Source organism: Bipolaris zeicola (assembly GCF_000523435.1).
Source record: "Bipolaris zeicola 26-R-13 unplaced genomic scaffold scaffold_10, whole genome shotgun sequence".
Classification (NCBI taxonomy): domain Eukaryota; kingdom Fungi; phylum Ascomycota; class Dothideomycetes; order Pleosporales; family Pleosporaceae; genus Bipolaris; species Bipolaris zeicola.
In genome coordinates, this window is record NW_006912059.1 from 58,677 (window position 1) to 83,767 (window position 25,091).

A 25,091-nucleotide genomic window follows, 5' to 3' on the forward strand; every position below is an offset into this window, starting at 1 on the left:
AAGTTCTCTTTTGCTTTCTAGTTAGTCCACCAAAGACTTGGCGATGACATATCGATTTTCGCGGTATCCATCACAGTATAGCGATACACCTTTTATGACTACTCTGATTCTTATAGTAGATAGTTCTTGTAAAAAGACAGTCCTTTTATCCAATACCCTTCTATCAACAATGTTCCCCAGCCAAGTGATCTCTGTAATACTAGCTGGATTACTATGATAAACGAGATTGAGACTTTCACCAATGGTTATCTAGGAATGCACTATTACTAATTCGGTAAAACCCTCATAGTCTCAACTCGACCGTGGAAAATTTCGGATCTTCCACGAATACATGCTTGTTTTTTACCAAATCTTCAACATCCCATTTAGAATGCAGAAACCGACCCTTCGTGAATTCAGCCTCTGGACTCGCTAACCAGACTGCGAAAGAACCTGGAAGCGATACGTCATCCGCGATGGGTTCGAACATTTCTTTCGTGACGCCGAATCCTTGGCTAGCAGGTGTAAAAACTGTCCCAGGTTGGAATGAGTGGACTCTGATATCTGGATTCTCAGACTGTAGGTGGCGCATCACTATCGTAGTAGGGTACTGTTAGCAAAATATTCAAGGTGTGTTAGGTGTTTTATAGCCGCCAATTTGTTGAGCAATTCAATGACAAGACTGCGGGTCCGCTTACAGAAAGTGAAGGCTCCTTTGCTAGCCCCATAGGCAGAGATCGCTGGGTTGATGCGATGTGATGCGCTCGAAGACACATCGATCACAGTCTTTTTATGAGATGATGGAACTCTGAGGAAATGGCGGACGAGATTCATATTGCCAAAAACGTTCGTTGAGAAGCAGGTTTCGAGAAAAGGAGGATCTATCCCGACAACTGTATTTGGAGGATGAATATAGGCTGCGGACGTTACAAGTATGTCCGCAGCATGAGTCTTTGCCGCATCAACGGCCGACGCAAACATATTTCCGACGCTTTTACTATCCATGATATCGACGGAATACGTAAGAACCTGGGTTTTAGGATACGATTGGCTGATAGCTTTAGCTGCCTCTTCCAGGGTGTTTGCCCTTCTGGCAACAAGCACAATGGTAGAAGCCTCCGCAGCAGCAAAGTGTTGAGCGATCCCGAATCCAATGCCAGTGGCGCCTCCAGTCACAACAACTGTTTTCCCTGAAGCTGAGAGGTCAGAGCGGGCAGGGTCGATGGCTCTGTAGGTCGTTCTGTGCACTGTCTGGACGAAACTGGGCGTATCTAGCCTTCTGTCAAGGGTGTGCAAGTTCTTCGAGAGATCCTGTGCAGTAAGCGCAGACATCTTGGAGGTGCGTTGAAAAAGTTGAATTTGAAACGGTTTGAGTGAAGAGTTTGAAGTAAGAACGGGATGTACTTGCTGAGGATAAGCTTCACAACTGCTTCCCGGTACTTCTATATGTACCAGGAAAGATCGCAAGAGATTGAAAGTGATTACGATCACAAGCTTGGCAAGCTTTACAAATCCATTCTTTCCTTCGGAACCTATGAATTCTCAATAGCACCAGTTCCCGCACTAGATTCGGAGACTGAAAGAATCCAGTCACTGAATACGTAGTGGCATCATGAACGCACGGTATGCTCTGATGCAACCGATATAACCGGGAAATGACGATCTCTTCCAGCGGTGTAAATCTTCCTAAAAACGGTTAATAGGTTACCCACCTATATGCTAGGCTCTGTATATCTCCTGTTACCGATTGGTTATTGAGTCGTCAATAGCCACATATCTTGATCTTCTGGTTATATCGGTTACATGAAAGGTACAGCCGGTGTGGAGCTCTTGATTTTGTCGCAAGATGTGGTAGATCCTTGCATAGGACAGTACCGAAACTAACTCCGTCCAACAAGAATATCCTGGATATTCCGGACGAAGTCGGACGCACTAAGCTCGAAAACCAGGAAAATGCAAAGTGTTACAGTGAAACTCCTATAGCATGTATAGCGGATAGTAATATAGTTAGATATGAACTGGGCGAGGATATTAGAAGCTCTGGTGTGCAGCTTTGGTATTATTGTGCCAGTCTCTTGGCCCGGTGAGTTGTTTATAGTGCCCTGCAAGGCCTCCTCCAGTTGTTGTATGTATATATTTAATAAATATGAGAGAATGGTGATTAACTCAAATATTATAGAGATAGGTAGAGTGCGACAAATGTAGTGAGAACCATTTATTCGTGCTAGCTGCTTACTTAGTGCACAAAATTTGGAGTATGCTCTATACATCCCCTTCTCGCTTTTGAACTCGTGCAAACAAATTGTACGAGTGAAGCCCAGCTCTATTAATTTGATAAGTATAGATTTTTATCAATAGAATATGTTACTTACCCTGAAACAAGTGTCCAGTCTACATTTGGCTCGGGGGCTTGGAAATCTAAAGATAGGAGAAGAGATGGTACAATCTAAGAGTAACATCAATCTTATTTCTAAGCCCGTTTTTTGTTTAACAACGACATATCTTTCTTAACAACTGCCACGCAAGGTCTGAAGATCGTCAGTAAGTGGCGGCCAGATGTAAGAGAAAGGTATTTTCCAACATACTTTTACCGAGGCATGTCCGGGATCTGAGACCAAATTCCATAGAAAATCGAGCTAGAATCAGGAAGTCAAACGCCGAAGTGAACCGTAATATTCAGAAAGGAACTTACACATATTTGGTTGGCCACGTTCTAACCACCTTTCGGGTACGAAAGATGTCGATTCGGGACCAAAAACCTCCGGCAAACGATGCATAGCGTACGCTGGAGCGCCGATAGTTACCTGAAAACCCTACTTGTAAGCACAGTGAACGCAGAGAATAAAATACTGACACTACATACCCCTGCTGGCACGTGATGGCCGAGTATTCCCGCTCCACCTTTCGGTACCTCTCGAGGTAAGATGCCTCCAATGCTGGGAAGCATTCGTAGCGATTCTTGGATAACCGCATTTAGATAAGAGCATGCAGCGGCCTGTTGCGAAGTGCAAACGATATCCAATTTCCTGTCATTCAAATGCTGATGAAGCTCCTGCATGAGTTTATCGAGCTTATCTCTGTTGTGGATGAGGTGGTAGAAGATAGAGTTCAACAGAGCGCCACCATCGGTACCGCCAGCTTTCAGCCCGAAATCGATGATATGTGCCAGTTCCTCATCTGCGAATATCTCAGACCCCTTGGTAGACTGCACTGCCAATAATCTTGATGCGAGATTCCGTTGATTTGGTCCCTGCTTGGTGCTGTTTGTATCTTTCAGGGCCTGGAATAATGTTTCCATCGTTTGGTCCACCCCAGCTGGCGTGTTTGCTTGAGGAAAGAACTTTCCGGTGATGAATTTCGTAGCTTTTGAGACGTAGAACAATGCTGGTGTCATTCCGTAGAGATGAGCCCGCTGAAGGAATTGTGCCAGTGCGTAGAAAGGCTCATCTTCAGAACAACTACCGATATAGTCCTGATTTTGTCCAAACGTCATATCACACATACAATCTGCGGGGCGTTAGTTGTATCGAATTAGCACTTAGAAAAAGTGTAATACCAAACATAAGCCTTTTAAACCATTTCCCCAAATCAATGTTTTTTCCTTCTGTTTTTCGTATTTGAGCGATAAAGTTTCTGATTGAATCATCCACATTTCCATCCAATTCTCTCAGCCCAGTAGCACTGTACAAATTTGAATACTGCCTCCTTAATTTACCGTGGACACTTTCGTTTTTCTCAACAAAGATGTCAACTTTTGGACCGGGCACGCGGAATGGTTGATAGTAATCGGTCTTCGGAAACGGCGCCGCAACGTTGTAAATTTTGCGAAAAGCAGTGGCATCTGTAACACTCCTGACCACGTCATTTCGTATGAGTTAGCGATTCAAAACTTGATGGCAGGTACGAACGCACAACTTGGACGGGCCTATGCGAACGAGCGGGCCGTAACGCGCATGCAAATCATGCAATGCAGAATGTTCGCTACATGTACGGATTAGACGCACGTGCCATAAATCCGTAATCCGAGCCCAGAATGGTCCTGGGATCCGAGCCAGGGGAGAAAAGAAGAGATTGTATATGATCCGAAATGTGAAGAGCAAAAATAGTACACTGAGAATTGCGAGTGTACACTGACATGTATTCGTTCTGAGATTGTTATACAACAGACTCGATAAGAGTGCCATCTTTGTAGCCTAACCAAGTTCAACTCAAGATATGATTGTCGATTAGAGTATTGTGGAAATTGCACAATGGCATCGTGAGGTGTGAGCTTTTGAATTTCTGGTTAATTGCGGACTACCCGATATTTGGAGATGTCGGGAAATCCGGATTTTAGCTTTTAGATGTTGCCGGACAATCCGATATCTTCAATTATCCACAATATCCCAGCTTAGACCAGTTTCCGATAGTGGAATTTCTTGATTCCGGATTTCTTTTCTAATGCGCTCTCGTGTAGGCGATTGTAGCACTTGTGCTTAGTATAGAACCCTAGGCCGCAGCTATATGTCACGTGTAACCTTACGCTTCCCATAATTAGCCCGAATCTTATAGCACAGCGTAGCGAGTGCCCCCTTAGACACGTTTAGAATTCGTTTACACCTGCTATTTATTTTCTATATGTAGCTCATTGAGCTATGTCTTGTAATTACCCTTACACGTGCTCTTTTAAAACGAACTCGTGTTCACGTCTGTACGTCCCCCTGACATCATGGTATTCGAAGAATAGTGGAGACACTAACTATGTCTAGTGTGTTATACCTTGATCCTTGCCAATCGCGCGGGGCACAATCGGAAAATCCGATGGCTGTGCGAGAGGAAACGCTGACGAAGCGCTGCCAGAACATCCAAATTTCACGACTCGTAATCACCCCTCTGATAGGATTTATTGGTATCGAAAACCTCTGTGACGTCTTGAGGAGATACTCCGTGCATCAAAGAATGCAAAGAAGGCCATACATGAACAGCCAATGATGCGAACTTGACGTGAGGCTTGCGTGGTGCAATTCTTGTGCAGCTCCCAAACGGCCCTCAAAGGACTAGTCGTTGGTGATTCGCCTTTAGCGTCGGAATATATAACGAGCATATCATATGAAAAATTCACAGTATGAAACCTCACACCTACATCCAGCACACTAAACGGAACTCCATACCATGAATCACCCGCCATATGAAAGACATCCCCATCATGCAACACCCGGAACAGGCACCGGCCCAACCGGCCCCTCACTCGCCCCGATATTCGCTTGATGCATACTCCTAACCCCCCAATGATCCGGATAATCCACCGCCGAATGAAACAGCTGATAATTCGCCCATATAATCACATCCCCCTCCTCCACCCTCGGCAACAGCACATACTCGGGTTTCAACACACGCTCCTGGATCGGCCGCAGCCAGTCGCGTATCGCAGCCACGTCATCGACTACAGTCGGTTCTTCGTGCGGACTGGAGCGGAAAAAGGCGCGGCGCACGCAGATGCCGTGGACCATGAAGGCGCGCTCGTGGGTGACGGGGTTGAGCCAGACCATTGGGTAGCGTTTTACGTGTTTTTCGTCGTAAGGGGGGAGGTCCGCGAGGGGTTTCTCTTTGCCTTGACTAACGACCCCGAGGCCGTTGGGGTGGCCTTTGCAGTCGCTCATCCATTGGTAGGGGTGCGGGGCGTATTCGATCCAGGAGTGATCTGCGAGGTTCTTCTCTTCTGGGGTCATCATGTTGTAGGTTTGTACGTTGCTTATGAAGGCGGTGAGACCGGGTTCTGTTTCCAGGGTTTGGCCGCTACCGTCGTCCCAGTGGATGGTCAGAGTGGGAGCTGTGGGCCGTTGGATGCACCGGAGCGTTGTGAACCAGGCTGGATCGCGGGCGTAGAGGGGTGCGTCAATGTGCCAGCGTTGGAAACGGGTATGACCGGCTTCGTATTCTTCGTCTGTGGGAGTGTTATCGTGCCATGCGTGAAAAATCCCTTTCTTGAGTGTGATGTCTCTAAGTCCATAGTGGTCTTCTCCTTGATAGCCCTTCCCAATGAGACGGACATTTTCTGCACTGGGTATACCCAGGACGTCTCTCCCTTTCTAAATCCTGGGTTAGAGAAGCGTTGCATCTGATCTCTACCAGGTTGAACATACTGACAGCAGCCCGCCCTGCTTGCTAAATGTTTTTACGTCGCCATGAGAGTGAAATTGTGGAGCTTTGGGGTCGAATCGAGTAACGAGCTCCCACTGCTTGATAGGTGCAAGGCTCTTCTGACCCTTTACAATTATGAGTTTGTGTGTCCAAATGGCATCAGACAACGCCTTTACGTCAGCATCTAGATACAATCATTAGATCGTCTCAATAGTTTTATCAATACATCCTTATCATACCACTCATGTTTCCAAGATCGAGGTCTTCAACCACTGCACCAAAGTTGTATTTCTCATTTGCGCTCTTCTTCAGCTCTTTGATCTCAAAGGTCGACTCAGATGCTAGACGGCCGGGTGACATATTTGAAGTGATTTTTTTTCTAATTGGCCAATATACGGGAACTGCTCTTTTTCCAGGCGTCTTCAAGAAAGAGAGGATGAAATTTGGTTTTGCACGAAATAGAAAACAGAATTGATGTGTTGGCGCCGCTTTAGCGATTCAAATGTAGAGTTGTCAATATCTATATGTCTCGCGCGATGCGCGATTTCCGTTTTTCCGATGCCACTATGCTAGCTGCCCTCAGGCACTCTGAGTGTTATCAAGGCCTTATCTAAGCTCCTATCAAACGATCCTGCATGAAGCTGCAGATCCAAGCAACAAACGCGTGGGGACAGTCGTGTTACAGGGTCCCTGATCCATCGTTTGCGGAGGCGTTATCTTATCAGCATTCTACTGTTCGGCCGAATACCACTCCCTCAGCTCACTAACCCCGGCAGATAATTCCTATGCCAACGCATTTGGGAAGTATCTAAGCACTCCGTCATTACTGATGGTTATCGAGTTACCATGGGGATGTTTCTATGATAGCGTTGACGTAGGATTAGACACGAGTATTTTTAAGTTCACTCAGTTTACTGCATATTCCATAGTTCAGTAGTAGTGTTGTTAGATGCCTCACAAGTTTGGTAAATCGGCATAGTGATTCAGCCCATTCTCGAGGTGAATGCGCGACACAGATAAAAAGCGGATTGTCTATTTAACTTAGAGATCAAACTATAGATGATTGACTGTTCCCGCACGATTGACTACTTTGAAAACTAGGAATCAGCCTGGATAGTCATGATGTTGTCACTATCGTGGTTGATGACGACATCGGTTGTGCCCGCATGGTCAAGTTTGGTAAAGTCGACCAAGCAAGCATTCTTTGACTTCTTTACATAATCGATGATCTCGCCCTCTTTAAAGTCACCAAAAGCGACGTAGAACTTGGATGACGGCTGGATCTGATAATCCGCGTTGGGCTCAGGCGTGAAAATGGCGCAGGGGCCGGCATTGGGGCCGATGCCCTGAGCTGATCCGGCAAGACCGATGAAGAAGTGATCTGTGAAATTGTCAATCAGATTTTTGTATATTGTGGCAAATATATGGAGCAAACAGACCTTTTTTCGCCTGGGAAGCGTTGAACTCATCCGTGGTGATGTTGAAGGCCTGGACTTGGCCTTGGTTTGGGTGGTCGCCATCGTCGAATTGCGGAATTCCGTCCTTGACCACATAGTTCAGGGTTGTTCCCTTTACTTCGGTCTTATCTTTGTTCAACTTGCCCAGATCAACCTTCTTGGTACCTGAAACCATGACATCAACACCTTCGCCCGGCGTGCCAGATGAACTACCGAAGACGGCGTAATATTGTTTCGTGATTTTGAATTCAGTCCTGGTACTATGGGCGGCATTGGCACGTCCAAATACATTGGACCAGATGATCGGCTTGATGCCACCGGCCGCGACTTGAGGTGGCTCTGTGAAGAGGGCATACCTTCGGTCTTCCCCCGAGTCGTTGTTGATGGTAATAGTGTAGACAGTAACCATTTTGAATAAAGAATCTTTGAAATCTGATGTGCTGGTGTAAACGAGTTGGACTGGAAGTCAATATATGAGTTGTAGTGTTGACTTTTTGTGATGCTGGATTGAAGCTGGCCCATGTCAGGTCCTTTATACACTTGATCAAGGCGACTCTGAATATCTCGAGCAGGCAATCGATACGAATCTGCTATAGCAGTTTCTAGCATGTGATACGCCACAGCTAAACAGCTCTGTCGAATTGTCAGGGAGGCCGATAGTACAACTCAGCTTTGCGACAAAATGCATGCACATCGGTGTGATAGCGTTGGCCAAGATTCAAGCTGACGCGACGCCTAGGCAGCGTGAACTCCATGGAGTACTGGTGAAGGCGAGTTGAGAAGCAGCAATGGTCAATGGGGACTAAAGTGGCTGACTGAGAAGCGAGTAGCTGAGACATTCGGTGAGCCTGGCCTGGAGGCTATGTGCATGTGTCACTGCAGGATGCATGGCGAGGGCTAAGCACGGACAAGCATCCGCGGGCCGCCATTGCATCGCTTAAGCGAGACTGAGGGAAAACTACATGTGGTAGTACCATCCACATGCCTTAGCCTATCGCTCAGTTCTGCCTAGTAAGGGAAACTAATCAATAGGGCCAATGCTCTTGCGATATGGACATGCGAATGGGGTTTTTCTTCTGCATCACGACACTGTTTGTTGCTTCATACCATACCCGTCTCAAAGATGGCCAAAAATACTCCGAAAGTCCAGATGTCTGATGATGAAGCAATCGGAGAGTTCCGTGATAGCTACTCGGTCGTTATCCATAATAATTCAATCTCCAGCAAAAACTACACGCTTTCCGTCCAGCCGCCGCTTCTGGAGCCAAATGATATACCGGTCAATACGCATGTCATCCGCGTAGCTAAAGGTATCCCCGACAATGGTGGCGTCGTACGCTTTGAAATTCCAAACCAGCTGTACGCTATCTGTGGATACAATGATTTGCCAGCCACATCTCCATTCAGTGAAGATGGTACTATGACCGTCATTGCGAAAGCTACTATAGAGGTAGTGGCCAAGGTGCCTGTCACTCTAGGCTCCCATTCCAAGGATGGCACCATTAATGCCGCATCATCTCTGGCCGTCAGCTACGTAGACGAGACGCTATCGTTTGCATCCGCCGAGCTCGTATCCTCGCTAACCATCGTGGGTGGTTTTACGATTACTACGGGGGGCGGCTTTACTCCGCATCAAGCCAAGAAAGGTGTGTAGCTGAATGATGACCAAGTCCAGCTGCCTGCATGAGTTAATGTTGGTTAGGAAATTTCTTCCTTGGGCTATGTTCCGGACATGTCGGTGACATTGAAGGGTTCTACGCGACCTGGCTTCTACAACCGGACACGACTTACATAGTGCGACCCACTAGAGCCTTTTGTGTCTCGATCGGCGCTCTAGAACCCCGCGCTATCATTGATCCAACGAAACTGAACTCGACACGAACGGCCGTGGCTAACTTCAAGGACAGGAAAGATGGACTCATCACATTCGAACATGCAATGGATGGTGGATTTGTCTTACAAAGGGCGTCTCACATTTAACATTGGGCATGAATCTCCGAGAAGTCACAGTTCCCGAAGACCAGATAGCGGATCAATTCATGGTAAATTAACTCTACGATTCACTGGCAAATTGCTGTCTGATATCGTCTTTGTCCCACCCCTCAAGCACTTTCTGTACTGCTTGATCCACATTCATCACTTTTACGAACTTGAACAACCTCCCGTCTCTGATGTCCATATAATAAAACCCGTTCTTGTCATCCTCCAATAAATACCCGGTTTCACCCCTCTCTCTCTAATGACTGGTTTGAGACCTTTGACATCAAAGCCGGTTGCCAAGTTTGGCTTAGTAGGGTCGAAAAAGGTATCCAGATCGAGCTCCTCCTTCTTGTTCGTCCACGCCAACCATGTAGGGAAGTCTTCGCCCAGATCATGGTATTGGGGGGTCATATTTGGATAGGTCTTGGGATTGTTACGATCGCCCTGTCGGACTAGTTAGGCAAATATGTGGTTGTTGGATAATGAGTGCGCTAGTTATGCACATTTTCCGTAACGCCGCCTGGCAGATTTCCATTGCTCTGAATGTTTTAGTACAGTGCTGAATGTATATAGGAACCCGGAGTTAACTGACCATAATGTGCAGATCGAAGAAGCGCCTAGCGTTTGGTAATGGAGGTCAACTTTGGACGAGTCGATAACAGAAGAGCGTGATTGCTGAGATTTCAGTTTTCAGATTTCAGAAGATGAAAATTGGAACTTCGTAGTCGAGATAAAGGGAATTAGTTGGCGATTCCTGTAGACTGAAAACACTATCGAGGGTGCTGCGGGGTATCAGGTAGTGTGCTGTGTGAAGACGGGCTAGCCCGTTGCTTGACAGAACCTAACTCAGTCAGCCACAAACGATAGCATTTTGTGGCTGTGATTGGGATGGGCGGGGAAGTTGGCACCACTTTTCTATCATGACCAGCCTAGGCCCTATGGTCGCTACTAACAGTCCTTGCAGGGCACTTGAAACTCTAAACCCAAGTGCCGTGAAAAGGGCGCAATGGGCTCATGTCGCCACAAACCATTTCAGCTTCTCTATATCGGGCTTAATGAGCAGTGATGAGGCGTCTGAAGGCTGATTTCCTTTTTGCGCTTAGACGAATAGAAGCTATGCGGGGTAATTTCCGTGTGAATTCACCTGATTGTACAGCTATCGGTGAAAACTAGGCGTTTTTGTTCGAGCTGATTCATGCGCGTTCTTTCAGTGCATGCAGGAAGCCACAACTTCCGAATGGACAGCCTCAAGCGGAAGGAAGGGCTGCGTTTGGCCATATGTATGATCAGCTGTGCATGATGTTGCCTAAGAGGCTTGCGAAACATGTAGTGCTTAGAATATGAAGTGATGGCTTGTGCCGAGCAGTGAGCAACTGATCTGAACAGCCGATAAAAAACATCGCAGAGCAGCACATTGGCGTCTCACCTTCGGTGAGGGACATAACCGCTTCAAAGTCTCAGCTAGTGTCTTGCTCTTCTCTTACTTTACAAGTTTAACCATTTTGTCATAGTCTCTATCATGAATGACCCGTGGGACACTTTTACTGTCTTTCACGGCAATGCCAGGCTCGACAAAAGCGTACTCCATCACAATACAAAATCAGTTTTCGTCGGACCTGGACTACCTCTCGTCGTCGTGGACGACACGTACGCTGACGTGGCCAAATTTTATCAATGGCTCGACAAACTACGAACAGATTTCAAATCTGCAGGTATTCCTGACGACTACATCAAGCCCGTGAGAGATCTCTTGAACATATTTTTCCCCAGAGATGACCGGGGCCGAAAGTAAGCACCAGGAACCAGGAATCCCATTGACAAAACGCTGCTAAGAGATGATAGCTTGGACCCTGTCAGAGTCAGAGCTTTTCCTGGTCCGGTTGGAACTCTTAATCCCATCAAGGTGCCAATTGGACAACCAGGTCATTTTGACTATCTTCAGATCACAGATGGAGCGACAGCGTTAGCGTATGTGTTCTCGATAGTAAAACCTACAGTTGCCAAACCAACTTGGACGACATACTACGGACCACTCCTCATTATTTTCGCCCGCTGCATACACTTGGCCTTCGTAATACCTTTCCCTTTCGCAGCCACCATAGCTGATCAAGGCGGAGTGCTCCCATCTGACATTCCAATGATGGCAGGAATCATGTATCTAATCAGCGACAACCCAGTTTTCATGCTCAGTGCCAGCATGATGTACGAGACGGCGAGCACTGGGGCCGTGCAGGTTGAGCGCCAACGAAGAGCTGCCCTCCAAGATCAATGGCGGTTCGAAACACTACTTGGCCAGTCCTTGGATCTCGTGCCCTGGGAGCGGGGAGAGCCAATTGTAAATCTACCCAAGTTTCCCCCTATCTCGGCGAGGGATTTGTTTCGAAACATGTATCTGTCATTGTTTCGACTCAACATCTTCCGTGACGCAATCGTGCAACCCATACAAGCTTCGTTACTTGCGATGTTCATGAACACTGCCCCACCAGATCAAAAAGGAGCGATTCCTCTAGGATCCCAACGCGGCTTCGTTTTTGTAGCCAATCATTCCTTCCTGAGATCGCAGCTCGAAAAGAATCAGCTCGATGAAAATCGAGGAACAAATCTTCTCGCAGTCTGCTTTGACGAAAATGCACCCGATTCGGTATCTTTGCAGAGGGCATTCGAACCCTTGATTACATTTCGGCTTGCATTGCACATGTTCCCGCCCAGAGCACAGAAACTTAACCTTCCTGATGGAAATCAAAAGGAGATCCCGTTGTCTGATCCAGTTAAAGCCGCACTGGCGACCGCAGTTACCGCTTTCTATACCGCAAACATTGCTACGCTATCACAATGGGCATTGACTTTCCACTCAAATGTGATCAGCCGAAGAATCAGGAGTGAAAAGAATGCACCATTTGGGAGATGTGCAGAAACGTATGGAGTCGCATCGATGATGTAAGTACACCTAAAGTCAATAACCCTGTACCACGACTAATTTCGGGTCCAACAGGCCGCGATATTTCCCTGAGACCAAGGCGAGAATGCGCGAGGTTCGTGGCGCCGCGGTCGACATCCGCATGATAGGCCTCCGGGCCTTGGGGGACACGGAGGTATTTGCGCCTACCTTTCCAGACGGCCTAGATGCGACTAAACCCACGGCTTGGAGACGACCGTGCGATAATTGTAAGTCAATGATGCCTGCATTCAAGCTTGGGAGCAATATAGATCAGTGGGATCAAGAAATGAGGGCCTGTACTGGGAAGAACATTCAACAGTAGACGCTTCATGCGAGTATTCTGAAATCATAAGAGTTTGTGCCCTACAAGATCTAGTTGATAGCAACTGCTGGGGGGAACATGGGGCAGCCATACTCCGTACCCACTCGTAGCGCCAAATCGGCCGAGTCTCGGACGCCTTCACTCGTAGACTTGCAGCAGAACATCCGAACTTCCCCACATGTAACGGTTATCTGTGCTCTCCCACGATTACACAGTCGCAGCTGCGTGCACAAATATGTGGATTCGTCAACTATCAGCCAAAAGTCGCCGCCCCAATCAACACGCTGCAGATGATAAGACCAGCCCCATATTTCGCTTGATTGGGCTTGATAGCAGCGCGACTATCTCCACTATCGAGCTCAACATGCCAACCAGCATCCCGGTTATTCTCGACGCCATATCAACATGATGCGACTTCGGTGCAGATATAGACTGAGACATTTCATCGACGAGATGGAACAGCCGTCACGATGTTGTCCGCGACCTCCCTCCGCAACCGCAGCCATGCGGCAAAAGAAAAGGCAAATATGCGTCTCACGCAGCCGTCGAGCTGGCAGTTACCCAAACAAAACAGCAGCATTGCCCCTGGTTATGTTTGGACGAATGCGGATATGGAGCCCGTCCCCCCGGAGAAGCGCACATGGGGTAAAAGCGCTTTCATCACATATTGGTTTAGCGATCTAGTCACGATTTCGACATGGAGCTCTGGTTCTGCCATCTTGACAATAGGTATGTGAAATCCTTTTTGCCAAAGAAAATATATGATTGTATGCTGATCCCAGCAGGTTTGACAGCAACTGATGCAGTACTCATTGTGCTCGTTGCGGCCCTATGCAATGCTGTACCAACAGTACTCAACGGAGCGATAGGCTCAAATCTTCACATCCCCTTCCCTATCGCATCGCGCGCAAGTTTTGGATACTGGTTCAGCTATTTCGCAGTCGTCAGTCGGGGCGTCTTGGCAATGTTTTGGTTCGGAGTACAAACAGCGAATGGAGGTACATGTGTTGCCGCTGTAAGTTGCACGTTCATCATTGCTCCCAACGCTTCAGTCTGACAGGAGACCAAAGATTATCAATTCGATATGGCCCAGCTTCCGGACAATGGCAAATCACCTCCCTGAATCAATTGGTCTTACTACAGCTGGGATGATATCGTACTTCCTATACTGGCTCATCCAATTTCCGTTCCTGCTCATTCCTACTCACAAATTGCAATACATGTTCTGGGTCAAAACAGTATTGCTGCCGCCAGTCGCTATTGGTATGACCATCTGGGTAGCTGTCCAAGCTGGTGGTAACGGCACATTTTTCACACGCCCACCTACCTTGCATGGTTCCGAACGAGCTTGGTTGTGGCTAACGAGCATGACTAGCATCACCGGCGGCTACAGCACGCTCGCGGTGAATATTCCCGACTTTTCGCGCTTCAGCAGAGACCCACGAGCACAGTACTGGCAACTCCCTGTTATCCCATTTTTCAAAACCATGGTCGCTCTCATGGGTATCGTTTCCGCGTCTGCTGCACAGGAAATCTGGGGTAAGGCCTATTGGACGCCTCTTCAGATCATCGACACTTGGATGGATACACCCGGCGGTCGAGCAGCAGCATTCTTTTGCGCCTCTATCTGGTTGATTGGTCAACTGAGCGTGAACATCAGCGCAAATGCCGTATCCTTTGCCAATGATGTCACAACAATAGCGCCGAGATATTTCAACGTGCGACGAGGATCCATTCTGGTAGCCTTCATGGGTGGCTGGGCGCTGTGTCCATGGATCATCGTCGCATCGGGAAAAGCATTCTTGAACTTCATGAGCGCATACGCAATCTTCATGGCACCAATGGCAGGTGTGCTGTTCACAGACTATTGGCTAGTTAAGCATAGAAAGTACGACGTTCCCGCGTTGTACGACCCGCGCGGCATTTATCGATACGGTCGCTATGGCATCAACTGGCGCGCCGCTATGGCGACATTTATCACTATCATACCCTTGCTACCAGGACTAGCCAACAAGGTCAATCCGGATCTGAAACTCACGGAGGGTCTTCGGAACCTCTTCACATTCAACTGGCTTTACGGCTTCTTTCTTTCAATGTTCTTGTACTACTTTTCTAATTTCTTCTTCCCTGAACGCGATACGCTGATCTCGCACGTGGTTACTGGTTTCGAACATCTAGATGGCGTCGATGTGGAATGCGAGATAAGTAGCTACACCAAGGATGGCGATATCGAAGCATCTAAAGGAGGCCCTGAGATGAAAGTATCCCAGGAGCCATGAATTCCAAGTAGTACGACACATCAATATTTAATACAAGCGTATGAGAATAACTACTCCTAAGATACCTAGTATAGATATCTTGCTTTTGGCGTTGAATCAAGAAATATGAGTAAAAAAAAAAGAACACACCTACACCATCCTACCCTCAAATTCCCAACTCTCCCAACTCCTGCCCCTCCTTCAACCCCCAAGTCCACGTATCCGCCTCGATATCTTCTCCACTCCACATAATCCCACTAACCCTCCTAACCCCATGATTCGTAAACCCCAGCCTCCGAAACAACCCCCTCGCCCCCTCATTATCTTCTTTTGTAAACCCCGAAAAAGCACTAACCCCCTTCTCCTCCTCATAATACTTCATCAGCGCCGCCACAGCCTCAGCCGCATACCCTTTCCCTTGGTACTTTTCCAGGAAAATAAAGCCGACGTCCGGGATTGTGGGCGCTTTGATGCCGTCGAGGCGGGCGAGCTGCAAACCTACGGATCCGATGGGAGTGAGGTTGAGCTCGGAGAACGGAGTTGATGCGTCCGAAGAGGAGGTTTCGGGTCGCAGCCAGACAAAGTAGCGGCCGAAACCTTTGTTTTTCAGGCTCGTCATTGTGTCGGCGATGCGTTTTCGCGCGGCGGCGCGGTCGGCGGCGCTGGTGCCTGTGGAGCCTTGGGATCGGAGTGTGGGTGCGCTGTTTACGAGGTCCAGGGAGAAATCAACGTGGGCTTCATTGGATGGATCGGCGTAGGAGAGGTAGAGTCGTGGTGTGGTGATGTGGAAATTTGGGTCTGACATGTTGAGTTTTTTTACTGGCTTGGACGATGTTGGGGTATGGCGATGGAGGTTAATTACTTTTGTTGGAATCTTCGATATTCAGTATATGTCCTTATATTCTCGGAGTACTACGATGACCATACATGAGTCATCGGATTAGGTAGACGTCGAAGCCACAAACGTTATTAGGATTCGCGCTAGTTAGGATAAGGAAGCTCATCACCTATTCCGGGGCTCCTTGGAATTAGCGACATATAATTCGGAATTCACAAGTCATGATAAGAATTGGTCATCGCATATCCGAGTTGTTAACTCCGAAGGTACAACGTGTGAAGACATTGATGAACCCGATTCTCCGCGTGCAATCACCTGATTCATGTCTCATAATCCTGTAAAGTCATTTTTACGAGAATCATAATGAGTGTATTCGTTGTTATTTACTTGTTGCGGTTATTGTATAAAGGTTCAATTCAACAAGACTTATGTCCCGGACGCCCAACCATACCCTGCTTTCTGAACAATTTCTTCCAAATCATGTCGATTTCGTCCTAATGATGTTTGCTGCCTTGTGTACGAATTTTCAGTGCGATGAAGATTCTAGATGTAGAACATAGAATCGCGAATGTTGGGGTGGATTTCCACAGACCCAGGTTCTGCTGCCGGGGCGCTGGTGCCAGTAACCGATGTACCAGCCATAGAAGGTGCTGCGCTCGGCGCGGGAGTGTCATACAGGTGAGCAAGGTAGCACCGTGCACGGTCGCATGCAAGATCAGCATAATATGCTGGAGTACACAAGCTGACGGCCTTCGTCGCCCGACCGTATAGGTAGCACATGTTATGTGTAAGGTCCTCGATAATGTCGGCGATGTTTTGGAAGGGCGCAGGGATCTGCTTGGCATAGATCTGGCGGAAGATCTCATCGTGCACAATGTAATAGTGGCATGGTCGGGCTGTGCCTTGGAGTGCAGCGTGTGCTTGAAGGAAAAAGTCCCAATTGCGGGCTTCCGTCACACCGCGATCTACGACAGTGCCAGGTTGTGTGTTGCCGTATCTATCAGCTTGTTGCACATTCGTGGGGTAGAATCGTGTCTTATGACGCTTGCCGCAGACTACTACGGTGAAGCGCGGAAGACCCTTCTTGGTCTCTGTCGCCGGATACACCTGCTCGCATACTTTTCGCATCTGGGCCAACTCTTGAGTGAGCACCATGTCGTATTGGCCTTCTGAAACTCCATCCCGATATACGAGGATGTTTTCTGGGAAGGCTTGATGGCGACCCTTTGTTTTCCAGAGATTGAGGCGCGACTTGAGCATCCCAGCAAGTTCATCAACATTCTCCTGTCTTCCTTTTTGGATGCGGAGAGTTGCTGGCCATTGTCCGAGGTTCTTGTCAACTGAAGCGACCATTGCTGAGACAGAGGGCGCATTGCTAGCCGAACCCGGGGCGGGATGAGTGACGTCGATGCCAACTACCATGGTCTTGTCCTGTTCAATGATTCCAAAATTCTTGTTCTCTACTTTCTGGTTGACACCGCCAAGCTTCAGATTGAATTTGAGGGCAACGTTTGCGATGTACTGGGGCCGACCCTTCTCTTTGGCTAGCTTGGTACCAACAGCACAAACGTTATGCAGGCCGTAATCCCTGTCGGCGAGTGTCTTTATACGCTTGTACAAAGGAATATTAGACTCGGGGAGCATGATGAACAGCATTTCTACCCTCCCAACAGCCCCCTTAAGATAGGTGTTGAGCGCAGGGTCGTCCGGATGCTGAAGCTGCAGTCTTTCAGGAGGGGCCGGCGGCTGCGCATCGATACCAATTCTGCGCAGACCCTGATGAAATTCTTGCATGATCTCCATCATTTCAGGTTGTCTGAAAGGGTCCCTTCGGTTGGGAAGTCCAATCATAACGGCCTTCCATTTCGATAGCTGAGCACCGACATTGAACTTGATCTTGATCATGTTCCAGCTACCATCTCGCGGCTCGGCAAATTTGGTGCCATTTCCTCCCTCCTCGTTCTTGTAGATCACTTTTGGTCCTCTCAGGACACGTCCAGGAACTTTGATCAACCCTGGCGTGATGGTAAGGCCGAAAGAGCGCAGAAGTACGTTGGTGTTTTCATCCAGGCCAACAGTGGATATTCCTTCCTGGTAGATGGTCTCAGCGTTTTCCCATGGCTTTCTAACCGCATGTCGTATCATAACCTGAGTTTGCAACGCATCGAGTTTCGCTTTGGATGGCTGGCCGGAAACTACAGCACAGACCTCTGGTGGGAGGTATGTCGGGTTTTCTCGGTTGCCGCAATTTACGACGGGAAGATCGGGGTATTTGAGAACATAGTTGTACGCTTTGACAACATCGAGTTAGCAAGATCTTTAAATACAAAAGCGAAAGGTGGTAGGCTTACTTGTGCGAAAGAAATCAAATACGCTGATGTACTTTCCGGATCCTGAAGCTGTTGGACCTTGTACTGGACCTGGACCTTTACCTTTGCCTTTGCCCTTGGCAGGAGGTGTGTTTTTCCCATCCAGCCAAAACTCGACGTCTCTGGCGCTGGCACCATGTTGTTTGACTCGTGGTCGATGTTCCATGCCATGTCCATCATCCTTCCTTGCAAGTCCGTAAATGGTCTTGATCCGAGGAATCACCTCACCCGCTTTGTTGCGTTTCTCCTTCAAGTGTGTGGTCTGGACACGAACCAATTTGAGAAACTTTTCGAGAGCGCTCGTGTTGCGAATACCGTAGCCCTGCATGAGGGCTGGCAAAGGACCGGTGTGGTAAAAAGCTCCATGGCTAACGTTGATGTTGACCAAGATGCGACAGGTTGCAACCCGTACGCTTGAAAAGAATCCACGGATGACTTCCAGACCGGCTCCAAGGTCGCTCCTGGAAGCGTTTTGGTGAAGAGAAAAGCTCTTGGATGATCCGATGGTGGCGAGGTTATTAGCTGACTTGGCATAATGATTCAAGAAGATGTTGAGTGCCTGAGTCAGTTCATCCTTGTTTTCCAAACGCTGAGAAAGATTGGTGGAGTTCATCCAATTCACCAGATCACCGATGTTCAAGGTGTTTGTAAATTGAAGGAAGACTTTGTACACCTTGGCTTCTGTTGCGGGATCGTCTTCGCCCTCGGAACGATATTGGATTTCAACAATGTCCTTATCATTGGTGAACTTGGTCTTGGCCACTATGGTTGAACGGAAATCAATAGCAATCTGGCCTTTGTACTGCGCCATCTCTGGGGCTTCGAGCAAGAGCTGCACAACGCGGTGGCGTTTCCTGCCCGTAACCTCGGGAGTAATGTCAATGGCATAACGATACAATACCATATTGGACGGCGTGAGAAGCTCGACATAGTTGGCAGTAAGCTCGACCTTGACACCTTGGGTGCCATATCCTGGGCGGGTTGGATAGTCCTCGGAAAGTTTTAAGCTACCAAGGTCAAGGGTCTTCTTCGCCGGGGGATGCAAGGCGTTTTCGGTATTCAAGACCCTTTGGTCCACGGGTCGAGGGTTCCTATAGGCCAGATTAATGCAAGACAGGCGTGGGTAACATGACAGCTCTTCTTACTGGAAGGCCAGGTTTTCCTGCATGCCACCGCCTCTCCCACCACGAAAGCCACCTCGTCCTTCGCCTCGACCCCGACCGCCAAAATCACCTCCTCCTCGCCCACCACCGCGACCACCAAAATCACCTCTTCCATCTCCTCGACCCCTACCTCTAAAGTCTCCTCCTCCTCTCCCACCACCGCGACCTCCGCCACGGTCGCCACGATCGCCGCGAAAGCCGCCGCCGCGGCCTCTATCGCCTCCGCCTCGGGGTGCGTAAGACATGAATGAATGGTTGAGTGAGGCTTTCGAACTGAAAAAACCGGTGTAGACGAGACGAATCCCACCAACACCAAAAAGTGCTCAATGTAGTTTTTGATATCAATACCAAGCGGGTGTATAAGATAAACAAGAGGTAGAATTATCTTCTTAAGTGTGTAGGCGAAGAGACACAAGGCTGAGACAAAAACGCGTCGATGCGGGTTAGCAAACGAAAGCGGGGGCGGCGGCGAACGGACCCACAGCTACGCCGCTGACGCTAATCGATAGCCAGACACCCTGGCACTTGCCCAGACATGCTCATCCCTGGTACAACACCATCTTCCCTCACAGCAGGCAACAAGTTTTCCACTGCAACAAAGAAATTGCACCTGATTCATCGTTTCGTTACCTTGTCTTTTCATGCAAACACCGTTCAATGGCTGGAAACAAGCTGGCGCATGCAGCCTGGTCTCTCCACCACCTTGCAGGCGGGCGGCTAAGCCCATGCTTCCATACAACTACGCCAATCGCACTTCGAAGGATTCGCATCCTGGAGTCGCGTCGAAACGTCATGCTGAGAACCCGAATCGCTGCCCTTCTATCTTCTGATCAAGCCCTGGAACCTACCAGTGCTCGTGTCAACATCTCATTCGTGAGAAGCAACCAATCTGTCCTCACGCCTTCTGACCATCACCAACATCTGAATTGCGCCCTTTTCTCTTTCAGTTTCTTGCATCAATGCTGTGGTGCCGGGTATCGCAAATTGGTTGTCGCACGCTTGTGAAAGTTGCGAATCATGTTTTCCTCTCAGCTTACAGTGCAGCAATCGCTACCCAGACAAGGATGCTGGAAACTCATTACAGAGTACTAGTTTGTAACTACTCAAATGCGTTTATTACTGGCTTTGTCTCTGAATCGGTCAATCAATCGAACTGGCAAAGCAGAGCTACAATCTGATCATATGGCCGATCAATTTGTGCAGGTCAGGCATCACCTCAGCCTTGCTGTATTCAGTCCAAGTCTGCCGCTGTGGAACAATTGCGGCGGGTCAGAGTATGTCTTTCCACAGTAATTTTTCTGTGCGAGCAAACCCCGAAACAACTCTTGATTGAGACATCGGATGTCTTACAACCACTGTGTGCTGCTTTCAGTGATTGTTGGGTCAGAGGCGAGGCAATGACTACGTGCCATCTCAACCATTGCTCGGAGGTTCGACCAAGACTCTAACTCAACATGTCTTGTAGACATATGGTAGAAATTTCCAATCCATCTTTTACTCCATGAGCTCAGTCTAGAAAACACACGGAGGTTCCGGAATCTTCTCTTATGGGACCCTGTTCTCCCAAACGTGGCTTTAGATGTCGGTTTATCGTTCAACCAACTGAGGAGGTATAGATTCTGGACTATCCGAATGCGAAATGTTACGCGTGGTCATCCAAACTTCTACTGGTGGGGACCACTTAAGCGACGTTATCGATACGAAGACCATCTTACTAGAAGATGTAATGCGTTGTTAGTAGGCGTCACCGCAAGCGGGGAGTTAGTTCTCAGGCTACAGCACCAGAACTCAGAAAGATGTGAGTAAATTGTTTTACTTTCAGACTGAACGCCCCCATCCCTTGAAGTGAGCTGCCAACAACGAATCATATGTACTCTCGCAACTAATTGAGCATGTTACCCAAACAAAAAACGAAGCCCACAACAAGCCCAGTTCCGGGCAATTTTAATTCGAGTTTTCATTCGTACATGCTACGATTAATCCATGCAGATAGACGTACTTTCTTCACTGACATCCGGGTCGCTCATCGACGCCAACTCAACTCTTTGACGCATGGAGCAATTTAGTTATTCGTAGACTGTTCACAGCATACAAAACCGGAATCCAAGTGAAAATGAGATGAACGAAAAGCCAGCCAATTACGTTTCTAGAATACGCGCGCGAGAACGATAAACGGTGAACGCCAAGCCACTCTCACGGTGCGACCTGCACTCGTGCGGCACAGTAAAACCTACCTGGCAATCCCCCACCTTACGACTTCAACCTTTACAAACCACTCATCGCAAAACGAAAAGTTGTATTGAAATCATGGACGGTTCGAAATTCTTTCAAGCTTGGGACAACTTCCTCGGCCTGTTTCGAGCTGCTAATATGCCGGATCAAAACACCAACCCTCCTTCAGAAGACCGAGAAGTTCCCCAAGACGAGCTTGGAGATCATGAAGAACCTCTAGATAAAGAAGCTCTTTCTGAAGATGACACCGACAAGCAAAGCGACACTGGAGGCTCAGAGGATCACTCGGAGACTGACCCCACTGACCCCACTGACGACACAAACGCCTCAGAGCCAGACAACGTCGGGCGCGACAACCCTATTCCCAGAGGCAATGGTAGCATTACAGCAGCTTTCAACGTATTCTGCCGACAAGCATCCGACTCTGTCGTAATGAAAGTTGAGATGGCTGTATCAAAAGTCAAAGACTTCATCAGCAATGCCATTGAGACTTTCAAGGAAAAAGGTTTTTGGGTCACTGCAAAGGAGGCCGGAGCATGGATGAACGCGCATCCGTGGGAGACGGCTCTCATAGTCGCACCCATTGTTGCCGTGATAATTACACCCATCATGCTTTTCGCTATTGGATTCGGACCCGCTGGCGTCGCAGCTGGTAAGTATTCAATCGTCATACCGAAAGACTGATCATGACATGCTGACTTATCTTAGGCAGCACAGCGGCCATCATTCAAGCGGGCATCGGTAACGTGGTCGCGAACTCCCTGTTTGCAACATGTACAAGCGCGATGATGGGCGGCTCCGGTGGTCTCATCATCTTTGGGGGCGTTTGGGCTATGTCGACTGTGGCTACTGCAGCTTCAATGTCTGCTTGGAAGCGATGGAAGAGCAGAAATGACCGAAGTGTGGTGCTATTTCCGGGAGTAGCACCAAATGATATCTCCAAGAAAATTAAGGACGCCGCCGAGAATTTCGTGGTTGGGTCCATGCTATTAGCTGCATACGTCACTTACCGCATCAAGAGTTGGTTGCAGTCACGCAGGCGAACAAAGAGTGATTAGCTCTCAGACATCCAAACATTGTCGGACAGTGGCTATATTCGGAGCGCAGGGATAACATTGTCGCTTGCATGATCGGACCTTATACATGACGGTGGGGCTGGGATGCGGAGTTGGGAAAACAAGACATCTTGTCAATATCAGCGCATTAGTCCCAGAGGCCAATGCTCATTTCCCAGAGCAACTCAATAAAAAGTCATTCGATTCCAGACCTTCCATCAAGATACATTCATGTACCGATTTGCGATCGATGACTTCAATTCTAGGCTTTTACGATAGTTTGTAACCGGGCCTATACACCACTTTCACCCGATTCTTATGATTAGAAGGGAGCTTACTTGAAGGAAATTCGAGAATTACCATTTCAGTATGCAGCAACATGTTGTGTATGTTGATGATGTGGCATTGAGCGATGCTCCACTCGGTGAGGGAGTAACGCTGACCTCACCCAGACTCAGCTGAACGTCGGCAATAATTTAGTCACAGATATCCAAACAAAACCAGCGACATGAAAGCCGAGTTTGGGCAATCTACGAAAATAGGCAGTATATTCCAAGAATGTTGATGGGAAGGTTTCCACGAAGGTGACCCTAGTAATGATATTCGCCGTTTTCAATGGTCGACCGCGATGCGATAACAGCTCCACAGTGGGGCATCAACATACTTCTTGACGGAGATAAGTGAGTTTTGATGGAAATTGCAAATGCTAACATCTTATAGCCGGAGTTCAGGGCCGTCCAGGGGCATTAACTAGGCAGCCAATGCTGAGTAATGACAGCACTGGCCATCAATGCTGTTGGTCGGTAATGCCGCCTAGAAAGCCTCATCTTAAGCCATCTATGCCAGGCGCTACATCATGCCAGCAAACCGGACACGAAGCACCAATTCTCAGGGCAGACAAAGGTCTTGCTCAGAATGCGCAAAATCCAAACGTAAATGTGGCTTGGAGCAGCCCAGTTGCGCACGATGTATCAGACGACGGTTATCCTGCATTTATCCATCGCAACCTCACATCCACGCTACAGTCCCGTACACCTTTACACCAGATATCGATGCTACAATCAATCAACTCAATATACCTTTGGATCTTGCGGAACTGGAAAATGTTCATCTCGATTTCAATTTCGACGAGTCTGCCATAGCAACAACCTCCAATACGGACACCCTGGATTTCGACTTCCCGGCTAGTACGACCTGTGTCGCTTCCTTCCCAGCTGCACTGCAAAACTCCCCAAACTTCGACAACCAGACGGCTCTTCAAAAGGCTCCAACGCAGGCGAAGAATCAATTCTTGTCAATTAACCTCTCCCCTTACGCGAGGGCGAGGATGGGTTATTTCCTCGAGCACATGCAGTTGGTACCAAGAACAATGGTAGAGCAAAACCGTACGCCATGGATGCACTCAACGCTCTACGACAACCATATGCCCCGTTGCTTACAACACGCCCACGCTGCATGTGCACTCTACATTACCAAAAATCAGATCAATGCTGGGCGCGTCGCACACCATATCCAGAGTCGTGTGGAAGAGTTGCTCAATGAGACTGTACCCGATACGCCGATCGAGATCCTCGCTCGAACTCACGCAACCATGTTGTACCAACTCATGCTTGTATTTGGCAGCGATATCCGCCCTTGTGTACAGACCGATGCTTTGTCATCTCACCTAGAAGAGATGGAAGCGATGCTCGTACCGATTGCTACTGAGGAGAATGAGCATGTAGGCGCTCTCCCATTGTACCCATCCACAGCGGCTCACTCGGCCTGGCGATCATTCATATTCCGCGAGTCGGCTCGACGTACAGTCCTAGCTGCATATCAAATCACAGTAATGTACACGGTCCTCACGGGTCAAATGAAAACTTGCAGCCAAGATATTGCACTCAAGTCTCGCGTCACGCTATCCGCGCACTTGTGGAAAGCCGCCAACGCCTTCGATTTCGCCATGAGTTGGAACGCAAAGAATCACTTTGTTGTCAGGGGACTGGAGTTTACGAATGTATTGGAGGAAGCGCAGCCAGACGATCTCGATGTGTTTGGGAACATACTGCTCATCTCTTTGCAAGGCATCGATGATATTCGTGGATGGTACCACGTACGAGGCGGGACATTGGAACTACCTTGAATCCGATGCTGCTTCCTTTCCCCACAATATACATCAAATCTCGCAACGTAATCCGCACAATCACCGGTCTGAAATCCACACGTCTTCCTATCACATCCGGCCAGCCACAGTCGTGCGATACCTCAATCATCACCGCGCCGTTAGCTACCGGGAACAGGTACTGTCACTCGAGGAAATATTCATCCTTCAATCATTATGCTTTTCCATGTTGGATCCCGGCAGCGGCGTCTCAGGCCACGCCCAATAACGATCCAC

At 48.3% G+C, this 25,091-nt stretch overlaps 10 protein-coding genes across 10 annotated transcripts; 5 read left to right on the forward strand and 5 right to left on the reverse strand.

Moving 5' to 3' along the window:
- Nucleotides 1-283: 283 nt before the first annotated feature.
- Nucleotides 284-1,311, reverse strand: COCCADRAFT_32933 (uncharacterized protein; the record flags this gene model as incomplete). Its single annotated transcript, XM_007709633.1, has 2 exons — nt 284-573; nt 678-1,311. The coding sequence occupies 2 exons, from the start codon at nt 1,309-1,311 to the stop codon at nt 284-286; spliced, it is 924 nt and encodes a 307-aa protein (XP_007707823.1).
- Nucleotides 1,312-2,621: 1,310 nt separating this feature from the next.
- Nucleotides 2,622-4,163, reverse strand: COCCADRAFT_84517 (uncharacterized protein; the record flags this gene model as incomplete). Its single annotated transcript, XM_007709670.1, has 4 exons — nt 2,622-2,783; nt 2,843-3,486; nt 3,536-3,831; nt 3,892-4,163. The coding sequence occupies 4 exons, from the start codon at nt 4,161-4,163 to the stop codon at nt 2,622-2,624; spliced, it is 1,374 nt and encodes a 457-aa protein (XP_007707860.1).
- Nucleotides 4,164-5,162: 999 nt separating this feature from the next.
- Nucleotides 5,163-6,459, reverse strand: COCCADRAFT_32934 (uncharacterized protein; the record flags this gene model as incomplete). The annotated part of the gene is made up of 3 exons (XM_007709634.1): nt 5,163-6,047; nt 6,102-6,283; nt 6,339-6,459. The coding sequence occupies 3 exons, from the start codon at nt 6,457-6,459 to the stop codon at nt 5,163-5,165; spliced, it is 1,188 nt and encodes a 395-aa protein (XP_007707824.1).
- A 737-nt stretch (nt 6,460-7,196) lies between these two features.
- Nucleotides 7,197-7,965, reverse strand: COCCADRAFT_1276 (uncharacterized protein; the record flags this gene model as incomplete). The annotated part of the gene is made up of 2 exons (XM_007709587.1): nt 7,197-7,480; nt 7,539-7,965. 2 exons carry the CDS (start codon nt 7,963-7,965, stop codon nt 7,197-7,199), a joined length of 711 nt encoding a protein of 236 aa, XP_007707777.1.
- A 714-nt stretch (nt 7,966-8,679) lies between these two features.
- COCCADRAFT_1277 (uncharacterized protein) lies at nt 8,680-9,210 on the forward strand (the record flags this gene model as incomplete). Its single annotated transcript, XM_007709588.1, has 1 exon — nt 8,680-9,210. The coding sequence occupies one exon, from the start codon at nt 8,680-8,682 to the stop codon at nt 9,208-9,210; it is 531 nt and encodes a 176-aa protein (XP_007707778.1).
- A 1,845-nt stretch (nt 9,211-11,055) lies between these two features.
- Nucleotides 11,056-12,796, forward strand: COCCADRAFT_1278 (uncharacterized protein; the record flags this gene model as incomplete). Its single annotated transcript, XM_007709589.1, has 3 exons — nt 11,056-11,324; nt 11,379-12,473; nt 12,529-12,796. 3 exons carry the CDS (start codon nt 11,056-11,058, stop codon nt 12,794-12,796), a joined length of 1,632 nt encoding a protein of 543 aa, XP_007707779.1.
- Nucleotides 12,797-13,266: 470 nt separating this feature from the next.
- On the forward strand, nt 13,267-15,075 carry COCCADRAFT_32935 (uncharacterized protein; the record flags this gene model as incomplete). The annotated part of the gene is made up of 3 exons (XM_007709635.1): nt 13,267-13,525; nt 13,582-13,811; nt 13,867-15,075. The coding sequence occupies 3 exons, from the start codon at nt 13,267-13,269 to the stop codon at nt 15,073-15,075; spliced, it is 1,698 nt and encodes a 565-aa protein (XP_007707825.1).
- A 145-nt stretch (nt 15,076-15,220) lies between these two features.
- COCCADRAFT_22592 (uncharacterized protein) lies at nt 15,221-15,859 on the reverse strand (the record flags this gene model as incomplete). The annotated part of the gene is made up of 1 exon (XM_007709614.1): nt 15,221-15,859. One exon carries the CDS (start codon nt 15,857-15,859, stop codon nt 15,221-15,223), a length of 639 nt encoding a protein of 212 aa, XP_007707804.1.
- A 5,872-nt stretch (nt 15,860-21,731) lies between these two features.
- Nucleotides 21,732-22,714, forward strand: COCCADRAFT_22594 (uncharacterized protein; the record flags this gene model as incomplete). Its single annotated transcript, XM_007709615.1, has 2 exons — nt 21,732-22,308; nt 22,365-22,714. The coding sequence occupies 2 exons, from the start codon at nt 21,732-21,734 to the stop codon at nt 22,712-22,714; spliced, it is 927 nt and encodes a 308-aa protein (XP_007707805.1).
- A 612-nt stretch (nt 22,715-23,326) lies between these two features.
- Nucleotides 23,327-24,836, forward strand: COCCADRAFT_22595 (uncharacterized protein; the record flags this gene model as incomplete). Its single annotated transcript, XM_007709616.1, has 3 exons — nt 23,327-23,391; nt 23,490-23,692; nt 23,737-24,836. 3 exons carry the CDS (start codon nt 23,327-23,329, stop codon nt 24,834-24,836), a joined length of 1,368 nt encoding a protein of 455 aa, XP_007707806.1.
- Between the last annotated feature and the right edge of the window lie 255 nt (nt 24,837-25,091).